Raw genomic sequence first — 27,670 nt, forward strand, 5'->3', positions numbered from 1 at the left:
ATCTGTACCAATTACTTCTAGACTCATTTCTTTGACCCATTCATGAACCCTTAGCCAACAGCATACTATCCTAATGACTGGGACTCTTTAGTAAGTCACGGTAGCCAGAATATACATTCTCTTCAAATTCTTAATAATGCTTCACTATCCATAGCTCTTTTCATTTCCATTTATATTTTGGAGAAATTTTATAATTTACAAGAAAATAAACTCACTTAAGTTGAAACTGCCATTGAAGCTATAAGTCACACTGGGGGAAACCATCATTTTCACAATTCTTTTGGTAATAATGACTGTTTGATATCACTGGACTTGCTTTCACATTTGCTTTTAGGTTCAGAGGATATATTTGGTGGTAATTTTACTTAGGAAAAACTTCAGTTAATTCATGTAAGGAGTTAAGAAATGGTTAATTCACATAGTGAGTTAGGGAATGTTCCATTTTCTCCGTTCTCTAGAAATGTGTGGGTTAAGACTACAATGAAGTTTCTTCCTTAAAGATTCTGAGATAATTTATTACTAAAGCAGAATAGGTTTGGGATTTTAGTTTTGGAGAAGTTATTTACTTGTTTTTCTTATTAAATATTAGATAAAAGCTTGTTATGATCTGTACTTTCCCCAGGCATAGTTTTGTAAGTGATGTTTTTAGAGAAATGAGTCGCTTTCTCTAGGTTGTCCAGTTTGTGGACATGAAACTTTAGCAACAGCTTAGCACTGTCTCAGCATCTATGTGATCTGTAGTAGTGACTCCCTGATTCTCCCTGGTGTCCCTAGTGTATGTTTTTCTCTCATATGTTCCTTGACTGGAGTACTACGTCTTCATCAACCATAGCAACATTTTCCAGAAGCCACACTGGATTCCATCAAATTTTAATTCTGCATATCTTTCCTCCCTTGATCTCTGCTCAGAGTCTTGCAGCTCTGCTCCCTGGTCTGCAGCTGCCTCGTGACCTGGGCTGCACTCTGGCAGCACTAGCCTCGGACTTAGGAGAGTCTAAGATTTGTCAGATCTGGAATGTGGCCACAGCTATTGTGCTTTCACAAGCCAGGAGTCAGGGCTTAATTTACTGATTATTTTCTGGTTTCCTGAGTTGGAATTCCAATGAAAATTCCAACGTGTTTGCTACTACATACATTTAAAGTGTGGACTGTCCCCGGAGTGTAGACCCAGGCCAGCATTTGCACGTGCTGCGTCTTCATTAGCTCATCTCAAAACACTTTTCTTTTGAATGGGAACCTTTCCATTTTTATGCAGCATGCTTAATTTTTAAGTATTTGGAAATTTCTTAGTGATATTTCTACTACTTAGCCTTAATTCAATTTTATGCTGGTCAGAGCATACATAATGATTACAATCCTTTGATATTTACCCAGGCATACTTTCTGGCCAAAATATATTCAATTTTGTTAAATGTTCCATAAGCACTTAAAATGACTCACACACTTTAAAAAGACTCAGTGGCTGGGTGTATTACTCTATACTTCTCAATTCTGTCAGTCAGTTAAACATGTTTCAATTTTTTATTCACGCTTCTTTTTTTGTTGAGGGCTGTGTGTGTGCGTGTGTGTGTTGGATGCATGTGCCCACATGTGTGACTATGTATACCCATGTAGAGAACATTGCATTCCTCCTCTGTGATTCTCTACCTTTGTTTTTGAGGCAGGGTCTCTCCATGAGTTTGAAGCTCACTGTTTTGGCTGCAGTGTTTCCCAGTCTCCTAACAGTTATGCCTAAGCTACTGAGCAGCCACAGGGTGAGGGCTGGGAGTGAGGGGAGGAAATGCTACAATCTCAAATGAAACAAAAAAAAACATCTGCCGGGGTCCTTCAGAATTTACAATTAATTGCAATGAATAATTTTCCTTGAGCTGCCTTTTGAATGCAAGATGAAAGATTTACAAGTCTAGCTAACTCCACTTTTGTTAATATCTGAACTCTGTGGGGCAATTCCATCTTTTAAACAAAGTTAACAGCTTCTCATTACACAGCCAACCCGGCAGTAGGATAGGCCATTAAACTGCTTTCCTGTCTCTAGGAAGAGACTGCCACCTCCCTGCTCAGAGGCCTTCCTTCCCACTCCACTAAATCCAACCTTCCAGCCTGATGCCCGGGGATGGCGCTGAGAAGACAGGTCATCACACTCATATCTTGTATTTAGGCACCCTCTGAAGCAGGCACACATTCAAAAGGAAATTACTTATTTGCTCCCAGCAACTCAAGGATGAGCCAGAATTAAAAACAGTGACCCCAAAGGACTTTGGGACCTTAAACACATCCTGTAACCTACCTCCCAACTAAATATTTATACTCAAATAAAAAGCATTGTTGGGACCCTTTCATCTGGAGGATCAAGCTTCTACTTTAAATTAAAGATCTGATATATCACAAATTTCAAGGCTGTTTCAGTCATCACCAGAGCCAAGGGTGTGTATTCCCTTGTCCTTCCCAGTCTACGGGAATTAACGGAGGTCACAATTTAAGGTTCATTTTCTGTGTCTATGGAGGACTAATAAAGAGCACACGAGTAGTTTCCAGATAGACAGGGCTCTCTGGGAAGTAATGCCCTGTGCACACACTGCTAGTTAAAAATATGCTGAGTCCTCTGCAATTACTGTGCTGGGGGAAAGGCCGAGCACTAGGTCAGATAACTACTGTGGTTTGCTCTTTGCAAGGCCCAGCCAGAGATGATATAAAAATAATTATATGCACAAACCAGATTTTCCAAACTGCTTATTCAGTTTCTAGGTCAGTATAGCTGGACAAATCCTCTGGAAGTTAAGGTTTATAGCTGACCATGAATGGTTAGTTTGCTTGTATTTCTTCTATGTACTTTCACATAATTTTAGACAGGATATTTAGTCCTCATTCTCTGGAGAACTTTACTCCTAATAAGGACAGTTACGTTAGAGGACATCAGAGGCGTGCTACTGCAGAATTTGAACACCAACTTCATTACCATCTAATTAAAACTTCAGGCTTCACACACAACCTGATACTGAACGGCTCAGGATCCAGTCTATCACGATGCAATCAGCAGAATGCATTGTTTTCATGGGTATAACCAGCTCCAGAGAACACAGTGATTTCCCCTCTCTCCGGTTTAACCAATTCTTAATCCTGTGTATTTTCTAAAGGTGTTAATTTTCCTTTGTAGAAGGAAACCTGGTCCGTCCGTCAGCCTTTGTGAGTGCTCGTCTATCTTAAGTCTCAGGAATGGGAAGCATCACCTATCCTGAGCCAACACATACTTAACCCTGGCTTACTGAGACGTTTCCTGCTAGGGAAGAGGAGAGCCCAAATACACTGGAAGCACAGATTCTGACAAACCCAGAGACCAATGAAGAGAAGGCAAGCAAACAGAACAAATGTGATTCCATAACGGATCTAAAGAATTCCACAGTGAGACAAGAGATGGTTTTAGGAGACATGGTCAGTGGGGTTAAAAATGGATGTGCGTCGGAGGTGGGGAGATGGGGAGAGGCCCCTTGGCAGGCTTCCAAGCTCATCAATTATCTCATTCCTGGTGGGATTTCCACCCACCCCTGTGTGCGCCACCAATTTCCCCAATCCTAATTGTCTTTTCCTTTCTCTCAGATATACTGCGGAGTCTCTGTGTCTCTGGAAATGAATCACTATTTGAGAGATTAATTGGAATTTTAGGGTTATTAATTGTAATTTCCTCTTCATCTGGCTTTTTAAAAAAAAATTTTTAAGGGAATCTATAAGGACTCCTATAGCAGCCGAAATGTATATTAGAGACGGGGAGAAGAATACTCTGCCCCTCTCTGAGTTGTCTGACTGGACCTTGTCAGTTATTACACGTAGAGAATGATTAGACTTAGTTATAACCCTCACCCGAGGATTTAGGAAGAAGCGGTTTACATAATAAGATTGTATATAACTAACTATTCAAATGCCTAGCGATTCCATTTCCACTCTCAACTACCTCGTATTCAAAGAAAATCATTTAAAGGAGAGTTATCCATTATTTAAGAGCTAAAGATAGTACCTAAAACCTTTCCCATAGACTACATTTATTTGAAGTCTTATTTCCTTTGGAGGTGGAATCCTCTGCTGGATGCCACAAAGACGGGCGGATGTACACACAAAACACATAGCTTTGCACCCAAGCAAATTGCTCTGGAAGTACACGGCAACAAGTGTTTTAAAACGTGCTTTTTTTATTATCCCATGTGTGTGTGAAAATTTTGCCCACATGCATAGATGCCCACACGTGTTCCTGGTGCCCTCCAAGGTCAGAAAAGTGTGTCAGATTCCCTGGAACTGGAGTTACCAACAGTTATGAGACACCAAGTGGGTGGTGGGAATTGAGCCTGGGTCCTCCCCAAGAGCAACAAGTGCACTTAACCTCTGAGCCAGCCGTGCAGCTCAGCAGTAAGGATTTTTAATCATAAGTAAATGTCTCAAGGCACAATGTAAACACTGGATTGGAACTGGGAGGGAGGAAAATCCTTGGGAGACAGACTTAGAGGTACACACTGATTTTAACAAAGCACTCTTTATGGCTGGGGACTTCAGGCATGGGTCCAAGCTAAAAGAGACCTTTAATTCAGACATCTAGGATGTGTCTCCAAACTGTGACATTTACAGAAGTCCAGACAATGAACAAGTGTGAGTATCCCATCTAACTAGAACAAGTACCCTCTGCCAGGGAAAGTAGAGGAGCCGGCCGGCTTCTCCTTGTAGCCTGTGTGTCCTGAAACCCGAGACCACACCTGTGCCTTCACCCTGTGTACGAGTTTCCAGGTAAAACTTCTGCTGGCATCTTTGAGGGGATGTGGAAGTCACAGAAGCCACAGAAACTGGGGCAAAACTCGGAACCATCAATGGATAGCGACTGTTGGTAAATCTCCCGAGATCTGTGTCATGGGGCAAAGTCCACTATCACTCCCATGCTTTGGGTCATGAACTTCTTCAGTGAAGTTAAAGTCTTCATGCATTCATTTTTTCTCTTACTTAGAAACATTTTTTTAAGAGCTCATGATGTAGTAGTCTTTCTTCTAGTAGTTGTGACCCCAGGGTCCCTTCCTTCACAGAGAGACAGTCAACTGGAACTACTCTGACTAAGGAGTTACACGTGAGCTGCTGCGGATTTCTTTTGTCCCTAGAGTCAAGCAAGGCTGGTACCAACTGCTTTCTCAATGTGTAAGAAAGAGAGAAACTGAAAAGGAATACAAAAGAAAAGTTGGGGAGAGAAAGATTCCTTGCCACCTTCCTGATAATTTTATAGATAAAATATTTGAGAAATTAATATGAGATGGTAAATTATTATGTAGCATACACTTAACTGTAGGGAGATTCATTTATTTCTCTCTGAAATTATAACTACTAACTATACATAGATGCGAGCACGCTTTTAGCAATGTAACCCTATCAAACTGGTCTCTGCCCAAGCCTTTGTTTGTGGTGAATGGGAGAGATATAAGATAAGTACTCCTGCCTGATGGACATGTAGGATCATGGAATAGAAAAGAATTCTGTAAGAGCTGGAATGGACTTGGAAGCTCCTGTCATAGGCAATGCCAACTGAGAAAGTCTCCCCATCCTAGGAGAGATGAGGTTTCCTAGAAACGCCGGCTAATGTTGCAGCATCTGGCCAAAAGGAAGTGGTAGGCCAGGAGGCCAAGGGAGAGGTTCCTCCAATGTCCACACAGGACAGGAAGCAAAGCATTAACAAAATCTGAGGACATCTGGGTGCCAGGAAACATGCTAAGTCACTGGGCACTATAAAGGTGAATAAGACCAGTGGCTTCCCGACTGCTCAAGAGCTACAGGACAGGAAGCTGCAGCTGAGCGTGATTGAAAGCACAAAGGCGGGCAGGAGTGAACTGATGTATTTAGGGGTGAGGAGAGAAAGCATTTATCTTTCAAGGAAGCATGGAGAAACACTACCCCCTGAACTGGGGGAAGAAAACACAACCACAGCTTCTCGCCACAAAGGTCACCTGTTTCTCATGACAGACAAATGAATAAAGACCCTACTGGTCAGACTTCTTGTTGTGTGTGCACACAGGTTACAATAACAATACTAATTATGCCTTCTCCTCTCTCTTCTCCCTCCCTTTTTTTCCTCCCTCCAACACTAAAGCTAAGTGTCTTTACGTTAGAATAGGTAAAAATGCTCCACAAAAGAAAAGTTACTTAAAATACGAACTGGTAACAAAAGCCCACTAAATAAATATGAAAAAATGAAAACTTTAAATGACAACCCAATAAAATAATGTTATTTAGTGTGATAAATTTAGAGTTTAAAACAGAAGTGCTTTGAAAATTAGGATTATATGATGCCATGTGTACCCCATCCAGGCCGTAAGCAAGCAAACTACATCTGCATGCTGCTGGGGTTCACAGCCAAGTCATGATGTTTCTAGAATGCCAGCTATCACCCTGAAGTGGATTATGACATCAAACTGGGAACCATGAACTAATTTTTTTTAGTTCTTTGGGAATGCTGAACAATGGGCTTTGATCATATTCACCATCCTCCACCCCAACTTTTCCCAGATCTAACCCCCACTTACTTCCATGAGTTTTTGTCTTTTATTCCTCATCAAGGTCAATTTGCGCTGTCTAGATGGTCTTGGATGTGTGGCCTTCCACTGCATGGTGCTTGCCTTTCCAGGGGCTACACTCTTAGAGAAAGCTGATCCTCCCTTTCCCAGCTAACAACTAGTTTTTAAATGACTGGATACTAATACAATAGGAAAAGCAATAGCAGAACATTCTGTTTTATAAATGTGTTTTCATGGGTGTGGACACACACACGTGTATGCATGTGTACACATGCATGATGTGCTATGCCGTGAAAGCCTAAGGCAGCTCATGGTACTCTCCTCTAGAACTGTCATACTTGTCACAGGAACCAAAGTCCTATGAGACTCGATGAGACCAGCTATGACTTGTCTCTATCCTGCTCAGTCCCATTACCTGCACTCCAGGCCACTGGCATGGTTTCTGTACCTGCAACACTCCAGGGGCACTCTCCCACGAGCATCAGCGTCAGCTGCTCCAAGCCCGGTATAGCTCTTCCTCCACAATATGCCCTATGGTTCCCTCGTTTACCTCCTCAGAAAAGACTTGCTTGACCACGTGACTCAAAATTCAGAGCCGCCACCTCTTGCCTTCCTTATTTACCTCTCTGATTTATTCCCACCTTTTCTTGGAAGTTACCACCGTCTAATTATATATTTTATATGTGGTATAATTATATAGAGTGCATATATACGTATCCTATGCTGCTGCCTCTGTTTACTCACTGCCTTTAAATCTCCGAGAGGTCCAGAACATTTTCCTGTTTGATGCTCAGAAGTATAATCTCCAATACCTAGAACACACATGTATTTGTGCCAGTGAATGTTCAGTAGACTGTCATGTAAAATACATTTATAGGTCACATGGGCTTGTATGACATTGTCTTGGAGCACGCTTGAGGTGGCTCTGAGGTGCTCGACATGAAGGGTCAAAAGTGCGTGCAGCATACACACCCAAGGGCCCTCACATAGGCGACTGGGTGCTGCCTATGAAAACTGCTGTCTGAAGAATGGGGTGTGGGGTTGCTGGAAGTGGAAACAGTATTGCTCCCTTGAGCAGCTACCACAGCATCACAAGTTGGCAAGAGGAAATATGCAGTCAGAAAATCATAAAAATTTCAAGACCTGCTCAGACTACCTGGCCTGACCTAATCACTTCACCAACAGAGCATCCAAGTTACAAAGTGGTGCTGTCAGTTGTGTGCCCAGGGGTACACAAAAAGTAAATGCCGAGCTAAAACTAGTGGAGACTTGAGTCATGTGACTGACTCTTCACCTAGCCGGGACTGCCCTAAAAATGAGGGAAGGCTCCCGCAAGCCTTCTGCCTGTCCTCTTTGCTTTATAAAGTCACCTGAAAGCCTTTGTGCAGTTAGGTGCCAATCACCTCTTCCAGGAGAGCCCCAGCCGTTTTGTAGGAATCTCTATTTTAAAAACAAAGAGCTGCTAATGATCACCGTTTTTCATAAATGAAAGCCTAAAAAAAAAAAAACTTTGCCATAGCAACCAGGAGAGGTTGACTCATCTACTATTATCCCGTGACATACTAATAATACAGTCCCAGTGTATATCAAGCCTAGGGTGCTGGTCTGTCAAGAATCAAAACTTTTAACCCTCACAGTCCCATTTTTTCATTAGAAGTAAAAGGGTCTGACCACATTCCCCATCAATGAGTCTATGTTTTGCAGAGCCATGGGCAAAGGGATGTACCACCCAGCATTAACAAGAAAAAGTGGTTCTGTGGAAGGTATAGATCTGGACAGTACAAAGCAGTTTCTCAGGCAGTGGCATTAACACCGAGTGCATGCCTGGAACTCTTCCTCCTCAGCTATGGGATGTAAAGCTCTCTCTGAGATGCCTGTCAAAGACTTCTTGGTTCCCATTTTCTTAACAGAACCCTCTTCTGCCTGACCCCTCTGAAGACGCTGGCCCATTCTTACCTCAGAAAGAGGTTTTGACAGGATGAAGAGCATCCTGGAAAGCCTGCTTCCTTGTCTATGATGGGCTTAGAGCCGAGCATGTGACAACACTGTAGTTAATGAGGAGAAGGAAGACCTGTTGTAGGTACCAATGCTTGTGGAGTTTTCTTATTTTTCATAGAGCTGGGGGTGTGTGTCTAGATATGATTTCAAGACTGATACCATCTTGACACCGAGTAAGTCTAAAAAAAAAAAGCTCTCCCGTGAGGAAGAGGAAGGGATGAATTAGAGAGAAGCTGATACAATGGGAGGTCACAGTGCACAGAACTGCATGATATTGGAGGTGCGGTGTTCTATCCCATATGGTAGACTCTGGTCAAGAAGGGCCGTGCGTGCTTGGCACACGCTGTTGTTCTCCTGAAATGAACTTGGGCCGTGAGTGAGCAGCAGGTCCAGGAATTCTTTGGTAAGAGAGAGCTCAACATGTGGCTAAGGAAGGAGGAGGACCTACAGGGTCGGGTGTCAGGGCAGCTGCAGAGGCCCACACAGAACACTGTCCTTTGTCACAGGTATGCTGCTGTTGTCCTAGGGGATTCAGAGATGGCAGCCAGAATCCACCCTGAGGAGAACACAGAACAGTTCCACTCTGTCCCATTCTCACTTCCCTTTCTGGATGCCAGGAACACACTCCCATGAGACCTTCAGCAAAGGACCGACAAAGATGTTCAAGTCTAGCTCTAGGAGCTGACATGGACACCTATCAATGTCAGAGAAGGAGGCCTAACCTCCATCAGCTCCAGAGCACAGCCCTCGCTCTGACCAACTGACCGTGTCCACAGCAGAGGTAAGAGGAGAGCTTCTCTGCGAGCCGCTACTGGAAAGCAGCAGGTGCCTGAAAGATGCCCGTTCACTGGAGCCAGCACTCTAAATTGAGTGACTCCACAAAGGCCCCTGTTTGTGCTGATACATATTTTAGGTGTGACCGGATCAAACACATTTTTCTTGGCTTGTTCAGGATGAAAGCCAACACTATCAGCACATCCAAGAAAGCTATTCCTGTGTAACATTTTAGTCTTTCTAAGAAAATATTTACTGTGTGATACTGTGATCTTACATGATCAAAGGGTACCGGCCCTTTGATGAGAAATAACAAAAAAGGCAGCTGAGGATCTCCTTAGGAACATCTGCAGAGACAAGAAGGTATGCTTAGGGGTGACTTTCCAGACAGCCTTCTTGTGAGAGCAGGAGCGGCAGGTGCACAGCCGTATTAGTAACCAGGCTATCAATGGCACCGGGGGACACGCGGCTCTGGTGTCCAGGGTTTGGAAAGCTTGGAAAATCTAATTAACTAGTCGCGAAAAGACATGTTAATTGCTTGTCCAACAGTGGGAAAATACCTGCTGTTCTCCTCATTCTTCTGTGAGAGAATGCCCTTGTCATTAGGGGACACCAGAAGAGGCGGGAGGCATTTGTCCAGTGGAGGCTCAGTAACCAGGCTCCATGGCCTAGTCTCAGGAGATGAGCAACCGGCTAGAGAGTGAAAACGGATGTGGAAATAAATGGGATATAAGGCCACAGACTGGCCTGCAAGTTGAAATCTGAGCTACTCTGGAGAGTAAGACAGTATTGTAAGCTCATGGTCAGTCTGGACCACTTGGTAAGACATAATCTCGAAGTAAAAGTTAAAAAAATAAAAGCTCAGAGGTAGAGTAATTGCCTAAGATGCAGGGGACCCAAGCTGGACCTCAGTACCACAAGGAAGAGAAGGAGGGGAGAAGGAGAGAAGGAGGAAAAAAAGGAAGGGGAAAGGGGAGAAGGAAGGAAGAAAAGGAAGGAAGGAAGGAATGAAGGAAGGAAGGAAGGAAGAAAGAAGGAAGGAAGAAGGAAGGAAGGAAGGAAGGAGCGTCACTTTGAGACCTGTAAGTAATCAATGGTGTGGGAGCGAATGCCTCCTGTGGTTACTAGCATCCTGTCCAGAACAGATCTGTCCTGTGGATATTTTTTTCTATAAGTTTACCTCGTGAACCTTTTTGCTTCTTGTTTTGTTGTTGTTTTGATTCGGGCTTTGTTACTGTTGTTTTTTTTTGACATAGGATCTCCTTTGTAGACCAGGCTGATCTTGAACTCACAAAGATGCACCAGGCTGTGCCTTCCAAGTGCTGGGATTAAAAGAATGCAGCACCATGCTGGCCCTCACTTTCATTTCACTAATTTTTGGCATTTAAAAAGTGATGGCTTTAATGGGATACAATGAACAGATACTACACAGTTCATTTGCTAAAGAATGCAGGACTCCTTGACCACCTGGCTGAAATGATGTCCTGCCTCCATTTTGTGATCACATGGCTGAGATGCTGCCTGGCTCCTTGGCTGATAAGGGGTTGTGGCTTGGTGCCCAACATTGATGGTCACCAAGTATTCGGCAACCATTACCACAGTCAAATTTAAATACCTTCAGTGTCCCGAAAGGCCAACTCCTAGCTATGAGCAGTGGTTCACTTTCCTTCCCAAAGTTCAGCAACAAGGAATCCACTTCTGAGTCTATGACATTTCTCTCCTGAATGTCCTATAGCAGTGGCATCAAACAGCGTGCAGCGCTTTGTGAATGGCTTCCCTCAGCGAACGTTTCTCAGGCTCATCTTGCAGCATGTGAATTGCATCTCTGTATTTGCACTTCCTGAACTCTGTACTTACATTTCCTAAGTGCCCACTATTCACTGCTACAAGGGGCGTGTGAACTGCAAATCAAGTTCTGAAGTCCTGGTCCAGAAAAGGCGCTTTGATTTTCTTGGGAGTCTATGGATACAAAGTACGACTTCGTACTTTGCTAGTTACATTTGTGTATTATGAATTTAAAGGAAACTAGTTTTTCTGAAAACCACTGAAGCATGAGCCAATGGGAAAAGGTAGCTAGTTCTTATACAACTGGCACCCGGGCAGCCCCGTGACACTGTGACAGGCTGCCTGACACATAAATACCCATGCTCCTCACACATAGATACCGAGTTCCCGTAAGGCAGACACTACTCAAAACTTCAGCGTTCGTGCTCAAGAAACAAGCAAAAATTCAGAGTTGTGAACTTTATCAGGAGGGACCAGAAGAAGACAGAGAAAGGAGGGAGAATCCTGGGAAGATTGAGGAGAGATAGTGCTCCTAAGTTGTGTGGTGACTTCGGGGCCATTGTATTATAAACTTCTCAGCATGTAGTTTCGACTGGAAAAATTCCTTCGCACGCAGACAGTTCTCTAGGGGCAACTGTTTGACTTTATGACGCTATGAAAGTGATGCATATTCAGTAGACGATATATACTTCAAACTTTGATATTTTTCCTGTGAGGAAGAAAGTCTCCATCAATGTTGGGCACCAAGCAACAAGCCCTAATCAGCCAAGGAGACAGGCAGCATCTCAGCCATGTGGTCACAGGACGGAGTCCTGCAGAAACCAGAACTACAGTATGCTGTGTTGCTAAGCTCTGACGCTCGGGTAGGTTACATGTATCTCATGTGTGGTAAAGACAACTGCCCTCAGAGGCTCTTAGGGCTGGCACTATTAAAAGGTGTGGTTTGTTGGAGGAAGTGTCCTTGGAGGTGGGCTTTGAAGTTTCAGGAGCTCAAACAAGGCCCAGTGTCATTCCTTTTCCTGCTGCCTGCTGATCCAGATGTAGTACTCTGGGCTCCTGGGCCTCTTCTCCAGCACCATGTCTGCCTGCCTGGTGTCATGCTTCCTGCCATGATGACAATGGACTGAACCTCGGAACTATAAGTCAGCCCCAATTAAATGCTTTCCTTTATGAGGGATGCTTTGGTCATGGTGTCTCTTCACAGCAATAGAAGTCCTAACTAAGACTTCATGCTTTCGAGAATTTACAATATTTTACACTCGCAATGCGCTTACTTGGATGCAACTCATTTTAAATTGAGGAGAATCTGCACTGCACATGACATAGAAGTTTCATTTTTTTTCTTTTAAAGGAGCCAAGTCTGTGGGTAGGAAAGGGTAAACAGTGGCAGCCCTTAGAACTCCCTTATGACCATCTAAGCTAATTTAAAATGGCACTGGCAATGTTGGGTGCACACTGGCTGACTTGGTCCCGTTACATGCCAAAAACGTGAAAGCCTCTTGAAGAAGAGCTGGTTTGTGTATTAAGGAACAGTGTGCGCAGACAGCAAGCAGATCCTGGGCTGAGTGATTCCTCCTCACCCAGGAAGAGAGCCTGCAGGGCCTCTTTCTAGAATGTGCAGATCTTGAGAGCAAAGATTTGAAATTTTTTTCCTATAAACTTTCAAATCTCTTTCAGAGACACAGATTTGGTTCTCCCAATCTTGGCAGCCCATTGTACAGACAATACACTGCAAACTGCGGCAGTCCAGGATCACAGAGCCCAGTGCTACTATTGAAACCTTATCAACTTTGTGAGGCTCGAACACACCCACCTTTGCTTACAAACCCCAAGAACTGGGCGTTAGGAACAAGGTTCAGAGAGTTCACTGCAAAGCACAGAAGAGCTGTGTGCTGCATGGGTAACAAGCGGACGGGCTTCGTTACTGTGAGGAAATGTAGCTTAAACTCCAGCTGGAGTCAGACACATCTGCAGGAGCCTCTGACTGACAGATTTACACTCTGCTCTTCATGAAAGGGAGATGCTGCCGGGCATCTCCTCCCAGAAAGGCTGCTGTGCACTGTTACAGAACACTCTGCCAGTGCAGTACAAGGCAAAGCTAAACACGATTGGTCGTCGGCAAGTTTCTTAAGGCAAGTGGCGTTCAAACGTCCTCGTGTCTCACATGTGTGCTTGTTGAGCACTTGCTGGGGTGGTTCCCGGCCATAATCTGATAGTAATTATTTCAGCAGACTTTGCAAAGTCCCTGTCCATTGATTTCATTCCCCCCACCAGAGGAAGAATTTACATTTGCGGAGAAGCAAGGCATGTAGTTTAGTTTGGCTGTGGCAAACCAGCACTGGGGGCCCTTGTATGGCCAAAGTTCAGCCCTAGGGCACAGTAATGTCGTTCGTAGAAAATGAGCTTCCTTGGTTGCTGAGTAGCTTCAACCCTAGACACTGATCATGAGGGGGGAGGCATAAAGGGGAAGGGATATAAGCCAAGGAGGGCCCCAACCAGAAGCTCGTAAGTCAAAGGGCACATGCTTGTGGGAGCCACTAACATCGCCCTCTGCGCAGGCAAACCAGCAAATAATAAACACACTTTTAATGTTTCCAAGGCTATCTGTGGGGCCAGCACTATAAAGCAAAATGGCTAATTTTTCTATAATAAAGTGAATTTGAATGAACAACTTAAATCAATGTTAGGCGGTGGTATTATGTGTATTAATATCTACATATCATTAGCATAATCCCAAGTGAATTTTTTCATTACGAAAAGTAATGCTAGGCTTGACTTTTCATTTCCTTTGGTATTAACTTATATGCAATATAAATTTGGTTAGAAATAACTTTTGTTTGAAAGCTTATCTACTTCCACTCTCTGTGTAGACATAGACAGACACACAGATACACAGACACACACACACACATACACACACACACACACACACACACACACACACACACACAGATTGACAGAAAGATGCCTCAGTTCAGCGTATCAGAGGAGTGTTTTGTACACAGGCAGAGAGAGGCCCTATACTGGCTGGTTCTGTGTGTCAACTTGACACAAGCTGGAGTTATCACAGAGAAAGGAGCCTCAATTGAGGAAATGCCTCCGTGAGACCCAGCTGTAAGGTATTTTCTCAATTTATGATCAAGGGCAGGGGGTGGGGGGAACCAGTTCATTGTGGGTGGTGCTGGCCCTGGGCTGGTGGTCTTGGGTTCTATAAGAGAGCAAGCTGAGCAAGCCAGGGGAAGCAAGCCAGTAAGTAACATCCCTCCATGGCCTCTGCATCAGCTCCTGCTTCCTGCTTGAGTTCCAGTCCTGACTTCCTTTGGTGATGAACAGCAACATGGAAGTGTAAGCTGAATAAACCCTTTCCTCCCCAATTTGCTTCTTGGTCATGCTATTTTGTGCAGGAATAGAAACCCTGACTAAGACAGGCCCCTTGGCTCTCCAGTGTCTCCTACAACTTCGGAACACTGTAGACTTTCTTTGAAAGGGTTACCCAAAACTAACACATAGCCGTGTAAAATCTGGAATTTCAGTGACTCAAACAAAACAATAGAAAAGGCAAAAACCCTTCTATGCAAGAGGGCCCCAACCTGCTCTCTGCGTGGCACTTCAGTTCAAACCCTATGTACAGATTCAAGAATAACTAATGACGCCTTCAAGTCTAAAATCAGGACCTCAGAATATGAGCTCAGTTATCTTCACGGACAGTTCTGGAAAGCACACAGCAGGAGACACTGGGTGTGCATCAGCAGGTTGTGCTTGGCAGTCTGTGTGGCAAAGGCTAGAGCAGGCTTGCTCATTGGAGCCACCCAGACCAGTTCTGTCTGCTGTAGATACTCTGTGAGCCACGGATGCAATATTAAATGCCCTAGGAGTCACACCAACATTTAAAATCAAGTGAAGTTAATTTTAAAGTATATTTTATTATCTAGCTATCATAATTTCAGCATATAGTTAGTATTTTTAAAGGTTAATAAGGTCATTTTCATTTGTTTCTGTTATACTGTCTTTAAACACATATTGGCTAGTTTTATGTTAACTTGACACAGGCTAGAGCCATTTGGGAAGAGGAATTCTCAGTTGAGAAAATGCCTCTTTAAGACTAGATTCTATAGAAGGCTTTAAGACACAACAGGACTGAGGCACTTATGAACTTACAGAGACCGTGGCAGCGTGCACAAGACCTGCACAGGTTCAAGCCTGATGGGGTTCCAGCATTGACTGTAGGAAGTAGACGCGAGATCCCACTCCCAACTAAGACGCTATCTGCAACCGGCACTTACTAGAAAAGGGAAAATCATTTTTCTCCAATGGAGTGTCACTGGGAGTATCAACCACCCTGCCGGGCAGGCCCAAAGCTAGTAGTAGTTGGCCAACACAAAATGAGCTCGATGGTTTTGTGAACTCTTTTGTTTCATTTTGCTTTGTTTTGGCACATTTCACCTTAATTGATCTTTTGTTTTTTTTGATTTTCCATTTTGTAAGTTTGTTCCGTTGTTTCTGTTTCTTGGGTCTTTTTGTTTTGTTTTATTTTTGGTTTTCATTTGGGAGGAGTTGGGATGGGGGAGGGGAAATGATCAAAATATATCGTACGAAAGAATCTGTTTTCAATTTAAAAAATATAAAGACTGGCTTATAAAGCAAGCTTGCGAGGGATTTTCTTGAGAGGGCCCAGCTCACATTGGTGGAACCAACCCTGGGCAGGTGAGCCGGACTGTATGAGGAAGCAGGCTGGGCAAGCTGTAAGGAACAAGCTAATGTAAGAAAGCAGCATTCCTCCACGGCTTCTGCATCAGTCCCTACCCCCAGGCTCTCATCTTCCATTCTCTACTTCACTCATTGTGACCTGAAAGTTGTAAAATGAAATAAACCTTTTACCCCCCCCCTCCAGGATGCTTTTAATCATCAATAATTCAGGGACTGGCCATGATTTAATGAGCCCCAGCCACATGTGTTTCCATATGGAACAGACTGAGAAGGAGACTCTTGAAGGTAAGACACAGCAAGAGACTGACCCCTGAAGCCATGTCCTTCTCACTTCTTATCCGAACAGGAGCACCTCAAGGAAAAGCACTTTACATTGCTAGCATGGCACTGTCTGAAACAATAAGGAAGCTCTGGGTTTCATTCCCTTGAAACAGTACAGGGAAACTATAAAGGCCAATTACGGGCAGCACAAAACCAAGGAACCGGGCCTCCAACAAGAAGAGAATTGCGTAAGGTCACCTCCCCAGTGAGCTTGTGAATCACAGAGCCTACAGCCAGGGTCTGAACTCATGGGGGTAAAGAACAGGCTGTGAACATCACAGTCCTTCAGGTTATTACTTTCAGAATCCACTGGTCTTTCTGACAGCTGTTGACAGGACACTGTCCACCTCTCCACTTCTGTTGTACCTGAAGGTGGTAACAGACCTTCAAGGAGTAAACCTTCCCTTACTGAGGAACTCTCATGTTCCTGTATCTTCTCTGTAGGCACTTCCTCCAAAGTATGTGAACTTAACATTCCAAAAGCTAAACTGATCTTTTTTTTTAACATTCCCAATTCATTTGCATGTGGGCCTGATGCAGGAGGAGAACGGTTCTAGGCAAAGAGTTTGCCAATGGGCAGGCTGCTCAAAAGGCTTTCAGATAACGGCTCGGATATGTAGTTGGTAACCTCAGTCCACAGAGTCAGAACTTTCCTACTTTCTTGATGGTGCTTTAGAAGAGATACAACTGAGAGACCCAGGCATTTCTAGACATAGGCATTTGTTTTCTTGGAGGCTGAAATTAAAGATCACCGTGGAACCTTTTTCAAAAAGAAATCAAGTTACCAGTTAGGAAACAACAGACTCTGGTTGGTAAGAAACTTGAATCAAACTTCAAGATTAAAAGGAGACGAGATCACAGACATTTTAATTATTCTCTCCTTCATCATCCCCTCAGCCATCGCTCCACAGGGTCCCTCAGTTATGAAGAAACTGCTCTTTTAAAAGTCAGTTTGCAAAGTTAACCAGCAAAACCTAAACCATCAGGGGATGGCATATGATGGAATTCTCTGTCCTTGGCTGGTTCCTCTTTCCTCCTTAGCCCTCTGTCTGAGGACTATGTACACCCATGTCATCCAAAAGGATTTTCCCCACAATGCGCAGTCCGACTTAGTAGCCACTGGAGGAGAGTGCTTTCGAGCACTCAGATGTTCCAGCGGAACTGAGGAACTACATTTGTTCAAGCGTAAATAGACGTAGCCGTCTGTGGCTAATGGCCACTCCAGTTAAGGTAGCTCTCTACAGAGCTGTAGCAGGCTGGGCTCACTCGAGTCTTGGTGTCTCCCCGGCATTCGAAGCCCATTTGAAACACAAAGGACTGCATATCTTCCTCTCTGAAGTACCACATCATAACTGAGCAGAACCTCATCCATGAAGCCAGGTAGGAAAAAAGTCTTCAATAAATTCTCTACAGTTGATACTACTCGTCGGCTTGAGCCAGGAAGAACAGAGAGTTGGTGTGTGGGAATTAGAACTCTGGAGAGCAGTCATCCCCATTGTGACCTCACTGATTCGCACCGGACAGATCGTCCCGAGTTCTCTGGACCTTGATCGTCACAGGTGCAGGTCAGGATCTGCTAAACAAACCCCAAGTTCCTCTGTACTCCAGCCTGCTCAGCTCACATTTATAAGCAGACAAAGGAGGATTAGAAACACTGGTTGCTTTAAATTAATAATTTATGTCCGTGATACCATATTGCAACAGGGGTGAGGCTGGTTGACTGACAGGCTACCTGTTGAAACAAGGCAGTGTTGCAACTAAATCATACCAGGTGACTGAATTCATAGAACAGCACCCACTGTGCAGGGTGACTGCATGTGAGGACGAAAGCTGGCTATTTGTATAAGGAGCTGGTGAGCTCTCACTGAAGCCCTAGCGAGAAGTACTCTGATATGTCAAGGGTCACATGCTGGGCCATCCGCCTCAGACCCCACCACACCCCAATCTTCCCAACCCTTCCCCCACACCTGGGGACAGTAACAGGAGTCCCTGGCATTGCTAACTGCCTGTGAGGCTAGCACAGTCCTAACAGAGGCTGGCTCCCTCTTGCCATGGCCAAGTTGAATAAACTCCTGCAAGTCACCTGAGGCACACAGTCCTGTTCTGTGCCACCCACCAACATGCACTGAGGCACAAGCGTTCACTCTGGTGCAAATCCGTGTGAAAGATAAAGCCAGCTTTCTCGTCTCCATGGCCCGTGTGGAAGGAAAGGTAGAAGATACCAGGGAATTTAGACAACGTTGAAGGCAAGGTTAACCAAAGGTGGGATTTGTGACAATATGTCCAAACAAACATGACAAACATGTGGGAAAAGAGAAAAGGAAGGAAGAAGGAAGGAAGGAAGGAAGGAATACAAGACAGGCAGGCAGGCAGAGAAGGAAGGTAAGAAGCAGAATGCATATGGGAAGCCGTGTTAGAAGCTAGGAAATGCAAACACACTCCTAAAACGATGGGTGAATGTTATCAGTCACTTGCCAACCTGATTCTGGGACTGCTCTTTCTTTCTTTGTACGCATCTTGGCAGGAATGCTGATCTTTCGGCAGGAAATTCTTTCCCCAAACATTCCGGTACAACACTGTGCATCTTTTCCAACTGAATGTCCGGTTGTTGTTACCACGGTGTAGGAACAACAGGAGTCCCTGCTGAGCAGCAGATGGTCCTCAGTAGAGGCTAACACTGAGGCCAGGCCTGGGATAGCCGTTAGGAGTCCACATTGTCCAGTTAGACCACACTCAGGCTGGTCTTGGGAAACACTTGATGTTTCTATCCCTCAAAAGTCAAACAAAGGACAGAGTCACCAACCCAATTCAGGGAGCTAAGTGGGGGCAAGAGGTGCCTGGGCAAAACACACAAGCCGGTGTGGCCCCTGTTAAATACTAGAAAGCTGCCTCCTCGGACTGTCTTCTGCTGCCGTGACAAAATACTCTCAGGATCCTTGAGAGTGGCAAGATGGTCTCCAAGGCTTCAACCTGTGGTCAGGTTTTGGGTCTGCTGTGGAGCAGAACCTCATGGCAGGAAATAGGCGGTTGAGGAGAACTGTTCACCTCTTGGTGGGCTGAAGGGAACGAGACAGCCCTCAACTCAGTAGGGTAGGCTCTGTCTCCCAAGAAGTCCCACCATCTCCTAGCATTGTCAGGGCTGGTGACCAGTCCATCAACCTGTGCCCTTGGGTCTTAAGATGAAGTCCATAGCAGATATACTCGTGTAAGAAGATGGTGCTACTGGGCTCGGTCGAGTGACTACAAGTGGGCAGCGGTGCTAATTAAGTTCATTCAGATGTGACGAGGCCTCCAGGAAAGCAGACAGACTTCATGGGAGAGAGCACTTTCTCCCTCAGCATTAATCTTAGCTTTTGCAATTTTTAACAGTGATTTTTAATTCCATATTTTTGTGCACATGGGCATAAATAAAACAGATAACTTCCTGCTAACACTGAAAACTGTGATGTTTAGTTTCCAACTATAAAAGTTAGGTCTGGTTCTCCCAGCTCCGTGCTCCCAGAAATAAGACTCAGATTCAATATATATATTTACAAATTCCTTGACCACATAGCTAAGCCTTTTTTCTTTCTTTCTTTCTTTTTTTTTTTTCGGAGCCGGGGACCGAACCCAGGGTCTTGCGCTTGCTAGGCAAGCGCTCTACCACTGAGCTAAATCCCCAACTGCTAAGCCTTTTTTTTTTTCTGACTAGATCATAACAAAAAACTCACTTATTCTAATCTACATTCTGTCACGTGACTGGTTACCTGTGCTCAGGCACCATGTGACCATATCGTCACATCTTCCTGGGTGACTCCCCCATACCTCACTCTATCCCAGAGTTCTCTCTGCCTCCTTGATGTCCCACCTTCTATTCCAGCCTTTCCTATAGGCTATAGGTCTTTTCATTGACAGGTGATGGATCGATACAACACACCAGATATCCTCTCTACGACCAGAAGCTATCATTCAAAAGCAAAGCAACGTCTTCTCCATGTAACTGAATATTACAGAAGAAAAGGTTGGGGCCCAAGATCCAAAAGGTTTCTCACTGTTCAGGTTTGCTCTGTCATGGCTCCCTGGTAGAATCTAGATCCATGCAGCTCCCAATTACATACTTGTTGGTGGTTCCCAGAATTGCCAAAGTCCAGGTGTCCCCTCTGCACCTAGTAATGTAAGGCTTTCTGTATATGTCACTGGACCCACCCTCCCAATAACAAGTGAGAAACATTCCTGCTTCTAGGGTCAACAGCAGTCTGCATCCCTGCCTTCAGCACTGCTCTGCAGAATCCACAAAAAAGTAAATACCTCAATTCATTCAAGAACAGTATTTCAATTAAGGTTAAGATGCTGTACACCAGGCTGAGCTTTACCTATTTCCTGTTGTAAAAATGGCCAACTTTGCTTTAATATTCTCGCATGCTTATGTTTTCAAAATGTTAAATTCTTATACAGGTCCCTTTAATATTTAAGATTCTAATTTGTCAGTTACTAGGAAAGATCTCATTTGTTTATCACGTTGTATGAGCTGTGTGTTTGGGTTTTTTTTTTTTAATTGACTGTGAAATTATCCATTTGGCAATCACATTACTGATATGCAAAAAAAAATTTTATTTTAATTATAAAAGCAAATGTGACCCTTGATTATTAAGAAAGCTTTTTCAAATCAGCCAGTTTATTTCTGGATATAATCAAGTACACCTGGCAATATTAGAATCTTAAAGATACCAATTTCTGTGTGTTGGTGGGTGGTTTAAAAATAATAGAAGGAACCAAGCCTTCTTGCCAATCCAGGAGACTGTGGAATTTAATTATCAGTGGTCATCATTAAAACAGAGGCTCGCCCATTCCTTTTACACATAATTGAACCCTCCATAGGAAAATTCTAAAGAGTTCTCAGAAAAATGTATTTTTAAGTTAATGTTAACCTGACGACTTTGCTAGGTGACAGTTGGTAACAGGCTAAGGACACACTTGGGTGATGTGGTTAAACAAAAGCAGGGAAGATTATTCAAGTCAGAGAACCTTGAGCTTCTGCTGAGCGAATCACCACTTTCCCTCCATGCAGGCACCAGGAAACTTCATTCTCTCAGCCGTTCCTCAGAGACCGACTGAGAGCATACTGGGACCCTGGAGAAGCTGGCTGTTCCTTTACTAGTGCCCCAATGTCCAAGTTCATCCTTGATTTCAGGATCATGTCATCAAAGCCTCCAGGAAGTTTCCCACCCACCAGGAGAAAGGATCAAGGACCCAAGAAAAGCAAGGGAAAGTTACAGACTTAGCCCAGGTCTAAGTTCTTAGTCATCCTGAAATGCCTTTCTTTGCCTGCATTCTAGAAAGTTTCTAACTATCCATCAATGTCTGACACTTGTGTCAACTCCACTGGCTACTCAAGACTGAAGCCATCACTTCCTTACCCTGCACACCCCTCTACATACATACATACATACATACATACATACATACATACATACATACATGCTGTATCACTGTAGGGCACGGGCTATGAGATGCTGCCTACCTCTCCTGCTGCTTCTCAGAGACTCTTGAGTAATCTTTTCAATGCAAGCACTCAGAGCTATATCTGAAACCTGCAATGTGCTCACTCACTAAAATGTTTCTTTAATGGAGCTAAAACTCAAGATTAAATTCAGCATATGCACTGGCTGGTATCGTGTCAACTTGACACAAGCTAGAGTCCTCAGAGAGGAAGGAACCTCAGTGGAGGAAATGCCGCCATGAGATCTAGCTGTAAGGCGTTTTCTCAATTGGCAATCAATGGGGGAAGGCCTGGCCCATTGTGAGTGGTGCCATCCCTGGGCTGGTAGTCCTGGGTTGTAGAAGAAAGCACGCTGAGCAAGCCACAGGGAACGAAGCAGCAAGCGACACTCCTCTGAGGTCTTTGTATCACATCAGCTCCTGTCTCCAGGTTCCTGCCCTGTTTGAGTTTTCTGTTCTGACTCCTTTAGTGATGAATAGCAATCTGTAAGTATAAACCAAATAATTCTTTCCTCCCTAACTTGCTTTTTTGCCACAGTGTTTCTTTGCAGCAATATAGACCCTAAGATAGAGTATGAGGGAAGAAAGGGATTTCATGTGCACTGGGTGCTGAGTTTATTTCATCATCTAAGGTTGAAGCCACTGAACACCTTCATCCCTCAAAGAAGACTGTGAATTTGTTTGCAAGATGTTTTAAAGGTGTGTGTGTACATATGTATGAATGTATGTATATATGTATGTGTGTATGTATGTATGTATGTATGTATGTATGTATGTATGTATGCATGTGTAGGCATGCCTATTGAGGCCAGAAGAGGGCTTGCATGCCCTGGAGCTGGAGTTACAGGTTGTTGGGAGCCTTTCAATGTATCAAGGGTACTTGGGCCTGAACTCAGGTCCTCCGGGAAGAACAGCAATCTCTCTTAACCACTGAGCCATCGTCTCTCCTCTGCATCAAGCTCTCTTACGCATTAGACCCTGGGCCCGAAACTCAGCATACTGATTTAATGCGAAAATTGAAGCTAGGAAAAACTTAAGTAACCCACCTCAAGAGGCCTCACTGGTCAGCAGGGGAGCCAGAATTCAAATACAATGATCTCAGAAGTTTGAAGCTACAAAGAAAGCTAGAATTATCTCCCTTGCTAAGCCTTGAAGCCCAAGCCTGGCCCACAGTTGGCCCTTCCGCCTGGTGACTAATGGGTTCACAGAGTGCCCTACTTTCTCAGACTCTGGCCTTTGCCTGCAAGAACCCAGCTGCTCTGTGAAACAGACTCTATTCTTCTCTGCTCAACACCTCTCACAGGTGTGAATTGCTTGTGTCCTCTGAATTATTCATTAGCCACACAATGGTAAGTGTGCTTAAAAAGAACTATGATTCCATATTTTTGCAAGACAAAGTGTCTGATGAATTGGTGCACTAGGCCATATAAACCCACAGGTCAGGTTGATTTACATGCAATGGTAAATAGATTCAATGTCCACTCTTTTGCCTTTCAGATTTCATGCAATTTCCCACAGTCTCCATCAGGATTAAGAAACGGGTCCATAAAACAGGGGAGAAAGCCATTGTAAGCCTGCTGTCCTCTCTGCAGTCACCGCCCTCCAAAGCTTATCCTGGCTGCTATGAGCAGCAAAGTCTTCCCAGGGCTGACCTAGGCTTCTTAAGCTGTATCAAGATCCAGAATTTCGGACGGCACAACATCGGTACCCCACGCCTCCAGGGAATCCTAAGATGATGCTGTCTCCTGTTCCTCCTCCTCCTCATCCTTCCTCAGTCCTCCTCTTGCTACCTTTATCCCCTCAGTTCATGGAGTGGGCAGGCTTTGGAGAGGGAGAAACATGTGCTAATAGGAAGGCAGCATCTCTGCATTTTAAATTCAATGTTAGTCAACCAAAATGAATTGAAACGCAGCAGCAGTGGTTTGAGGGTACTAAAAATAAGCCCTAGCATTTGCTGAGTTCTCAGAATTAAAACCACAGGCGGTCAACTTGTTGCTGTTCTTAATAAGAGCTGACTGCTCTGCCCACCAGTCCCTACTGCCAGCAGCTCAAACTACCCGGCACCTAACAATGCTGTTTTTATTAGTTGACAGCACTCATTAAAGGAAGTGACATTTCCATGGGACTAAACCTGACCAAGAAAAGATAGCATGTAGCAAGCATTCAAGAGAACAACTACTCTCTGGTCACAGTCACCTTGTGTCTACGATTTGGTTACACATCCACAGCTGTGGTTCCTTTCATGCCTGCCTTCCTGCCCAATGCTGCATCTCTTCTCCACACTGAATTTAATTTTTGGAGAATAAAGAAAAAGAATTCAATGGGACACCATACAATATTAATACACCGAGCATTCCCACTAGGACTTTAAGACTTTTCTTTGACCCTTGAGTTCTGTATGTCAAACAGAACTGTGTGTCTTACCAGCCATCCCTTCAGGGTTTCTTATTAAAGTTTTCAGTGACCAAAGGGGTAGGGGAACTGTACCTAATGCATCATTCTGATTAGAAACCTGTCATGTTCAGAAACCAGAGGGGCTGCCTCCATTGATTCTTACGCCTTTGCATTCATTATCATTTTTTTTCTGTTCAATTAGACCTGCTGATCAACCATAGAAAAGCTGAAAGCCCTTTTTCTCACCCAGCCACATTTAACACAGAAAAAAAAAAAAATGGAAGCCTTGAAAGTAAAATTACAGCGTAGGATAAGAACGTGTCTAGAGCCCCCCTCGCCCCTTCCTGTACACACACACACATGCTCTCTGTGTCTGTCAAACAGTCTCTCTGTCTCTCTCTGTCTCTCTCTCTGTTTCTCTGTCTCTGTCTACACACACACACACACACACACACACACACACACACACACACACACACACACACAGCTCACAGGGTAAACATGCCAGGAGTCAGAGAGGCTGGGCTCGACCTCCATTCCACTATCCCACTTCAGTAGGACGAGCAAGACACATTTTCCTCCTGGCTGCTCTCTCAAACCCATGCCCCAAGCGAGTGTCTCCAAGGAGCTAATTTCTGAAACAAACAAAGAAATCCGAGTCTGCAAGGAGCTAGGGTTTGCACCCTTCTTTGGCTCTGGGTATCCAGGGTAGCAGGCGCCAAGATACACAGGTCCGGAGCCCAGCTGTGCCCTCACCTTCCCTGCGCCTTCTGCTCCCGTTCCAGCTGTGCAGAAAGTGCAAGGCTGCTGGCAGCTACTGCTCGCCAGGAGCCCCAGACTCCTGGTCCTCAAGCCTAGGACACTACCGAGTCCCACCTCTACGCTGTCACAGGTCAGACGAGGAGGTGCTGACCACCTTAACAAGTGTCCCGGGGACGCTGGTGCCCCGCGCCACGCTCTCCTAGTGCGAGCGGGACGGCCACAGGTAGACTCTCCATCCCCGCACAGGCGACCGCGCGCTGAAACTCACCAGAGGACACGGAGGAGCCGGACAGACTAGAGTTGCTGGACGCTGCCATCTCCGCGCCGCGCGTCGCTGCTTGCTCAGTCCCGGTGCGGGCGGCGTCGCCGCTGCCCTCGGCCGGCCGCTCGCAGCCCGCGCGGCCCCCAGCCCATGGCAAAGTCCTGGGGACGCGCGGGAAGCACCGGCCTCCGGACTCTGCCTGCACTTCCTGCTCCGCCAGATGACGCGCTGCCGCCGCCGCTATTTATTCGTGCTCGCTGTCCCTCTCGGCGCCTGGGCGCGCTCGGCTACGGGCGTCGGGGTGGCAGGGGCGCAGCGAGGCCGAGGCGGCCGGCCAGGAGGATGGGACCACCGCTCTCAGCGACCCCGCTGTCCCGGCTGCGAGCCAGCTCCCTGCGCGCGACTGGAACCTGGGCACCCCTGGGCTCCCAGCACCAGCTCTAGGGAATTCAGCCTCCGCCGCCGCACTTCGAGCGGCCCGGGCAAAGGCGGGGGAGACAGATAGACAGCGACCTCCCCCTTCTCCCTCCTCCCCAACTCAGCTCGCGCGCGCACACAAAGGAAGGAGGAGAGGAACGCCGGCGCTCCGGGCAGAATCCACTCTGCCCGCTTGACAGCTCCAGCACCCCTGGCTGCTGGGGGAGGCTGAGGACCAAGGGGTGGGGACCATCAGGACTCGGAGCCTGCCCCGAGGTGTTGGGCAAACCGCCAGGGACGCGCGGCGGACCGAGCAGCAGTGTACAGCGCTGCTTCCCGAGTTAGAGAAGGGGATGGAGGGGTTGTAGGAGGAAGGTGGCAGCAAGCTCTAGGCTCTGGAGCAACCAACACAGTGTGGGGAGGGGGTGCGGGGGGGGTCCAGAAGGCAAAGGCGAGGTCTCTGAGGATTAGGTGCGGGGCAGCAGGCCAGGATGTCACCGAGGCTGGGAAGCGCCCTTTCCACCACCCTACAATTTGTCCTTTGTTGGTCAGGAACCGAAGGTCCCTGCCCTGGTGTAGGTCTCCTAAACCACTCGGGGAGCCGATCTGGCTACACTTAAGTACTCCAGTCACTGGCAGGGACCGTGCCCCAAAAGTCCACTACGCTTCTGAGACTGGTGTTAAAAAAAATAAAAATAGAGACATCCCAAAGGTGGCATCGGTCTTACACAAAGAAAGTGGCCCTCTGCCCCTTGTTCGGGTCCTCACAAAAGACTAAGACTGCAGCAGGTGCAACTGAAGCCTTTAAGGATAAGGAATTGCCTAGGTGTATGAGAGAAAGGGACTGGGGCTGGTCTGTGCCATTCTCCTGTATTTAAACCTAAATTAATTTCACTGGAAGGAAATGTCATGCAGATATATATTTTAAAATACGTTTCACGCTCCCAGCAGAGTAATCGGTTCTTTCATTCCTAAAGCTACAGAAAACTGTGAAATTTGAACAGAAATTGTTAGATCAAAGGAAAAAAGCAAACATTAAAGGAATGAAAGTACTCTCATTATAGAGCAAAACGGGAAGTGTTCGCATTGGGAGCAGCACGATTTTGAAAAACATGGCTAAGAAGGGCATAGTCCATTTGAAAATTATCAGGAGTGACTCGGAACAGCGGCCACGTCCTGGGGGCCTCCACTTCTGCGGAGGACCTCGTGTACAGTGAATAATAAGTGTTAAATGATCACGATATGCACTCATGTCACATTTTCTACTTGATTTAAGTATATTTTAAAATTTCCCCCTAGGATGCCATCCCAGTGTGACTGCCCAACAAGTGCCCCCACCCACATTTATTTGTTGATTAGTTTGGGGGGGGGAACCTCTTGTTGAACTCCCGTGAGCCACTTCAGCTCCACTGAGCTGTATCATCATGGACTCCATTTATAGGGCTCTTAAGACAGATCTGCCTAGGTCAGCTAGACTCAGGTACTGCTAAGTCTCCCCATCCCATGCACTTTTGGAGGGCAGTGCAAGCTTGAGGTGACCTCATCTGGAGCCCTATGGGGACATACACTCACCCAGCATGCTCTTGACCACTCTATGATAGTGGAACTTCTTGGACACCCAGAGTTCAAGGCACGACATGACATTCAGTTGTCTGACTAGTAATTTACAAAGCCCTCTGGATCTCTAGATGGTGGGCAAGGCTGTCGCTGAACAAAATCATTACTACGTGGGCATTGAAGAAAACCAGCATCTCAGTTCAAACAAGGATGTCAGCAAACACTTTATAGTCCTGTTTCTCCACTTCTACTATTGATAATATGGAGTATTGTTAAGCTTGAGAAAAATACTAGTTGTGACGCCATATCGTGCTATTCCTAAAGACTGTATTCCAAGAGGTTGTAAATTGTTTAGATGAAAAGTAGAACCAACCGTTCGAACAATGTTTTCTTTCCCCAAGAACCCAAGTGGTATGCATATGTGGTAGTTTGAATAGGAATGACCCGTATAGACTCGTGGCTTGAATGCTTGGCCATAAGGAGTAACACTATTAGGAGGTGTGGTCTTATTGGAGGAGATGTGACCTTGTTAGAGGAAGTGTGTCACTGTGGAGGTGGGCTTTGAGGTGTGCCATGCTCAAACTCCATTGAGTGTGGAAGCCAGTCCCCTTCTTGCTGCCTGCAGATCAAGGTGGAGAGCTCTCAACTCCTCCAGCACCATGTCTGCCTGTATGCCAGCATG

General features: G+C 45.4%; 1 protein-coding gene across 1 annotated transcript in view; it reads right to left on the bottom strand.

The window, feature by feature from the left end:
• Positions 1-25,723, bottom strand: part of Chn2 (chimerin 2) — a 260,580-nt gene extending 234,857 nt beyond the window's left edge. Inside the window, exon 1 of the mRNA XM_032906467.1 lies at positions 25,021-25,723. Within this exon, the coding sequence (XP_032762358.1) occupies positions 25,021-25,069 (49 nt within the window). The 5' untranslated portion in view covers positions 25,070-25,723. The remainder of the gene's footprint in view (positions 1-25,020) is intronic.
• Positions 25,724-27,670: the final 1,947 nt, after the last annotated feature.

This window comes from Rattus rattus, chromosome 6 (genome assembly GCF_011064425.1).
Source record: "Rattus rattus isolate New Zealand chromosome 6, Rrattus_CSIRO_v1, whole genome shotgun sequence".
Taxonomy (NCBI): Eukaryota; Metazoa; Chordata; class Mammalia; order Rodentia; family Muridae; genus Rattus; species Rattus rattus.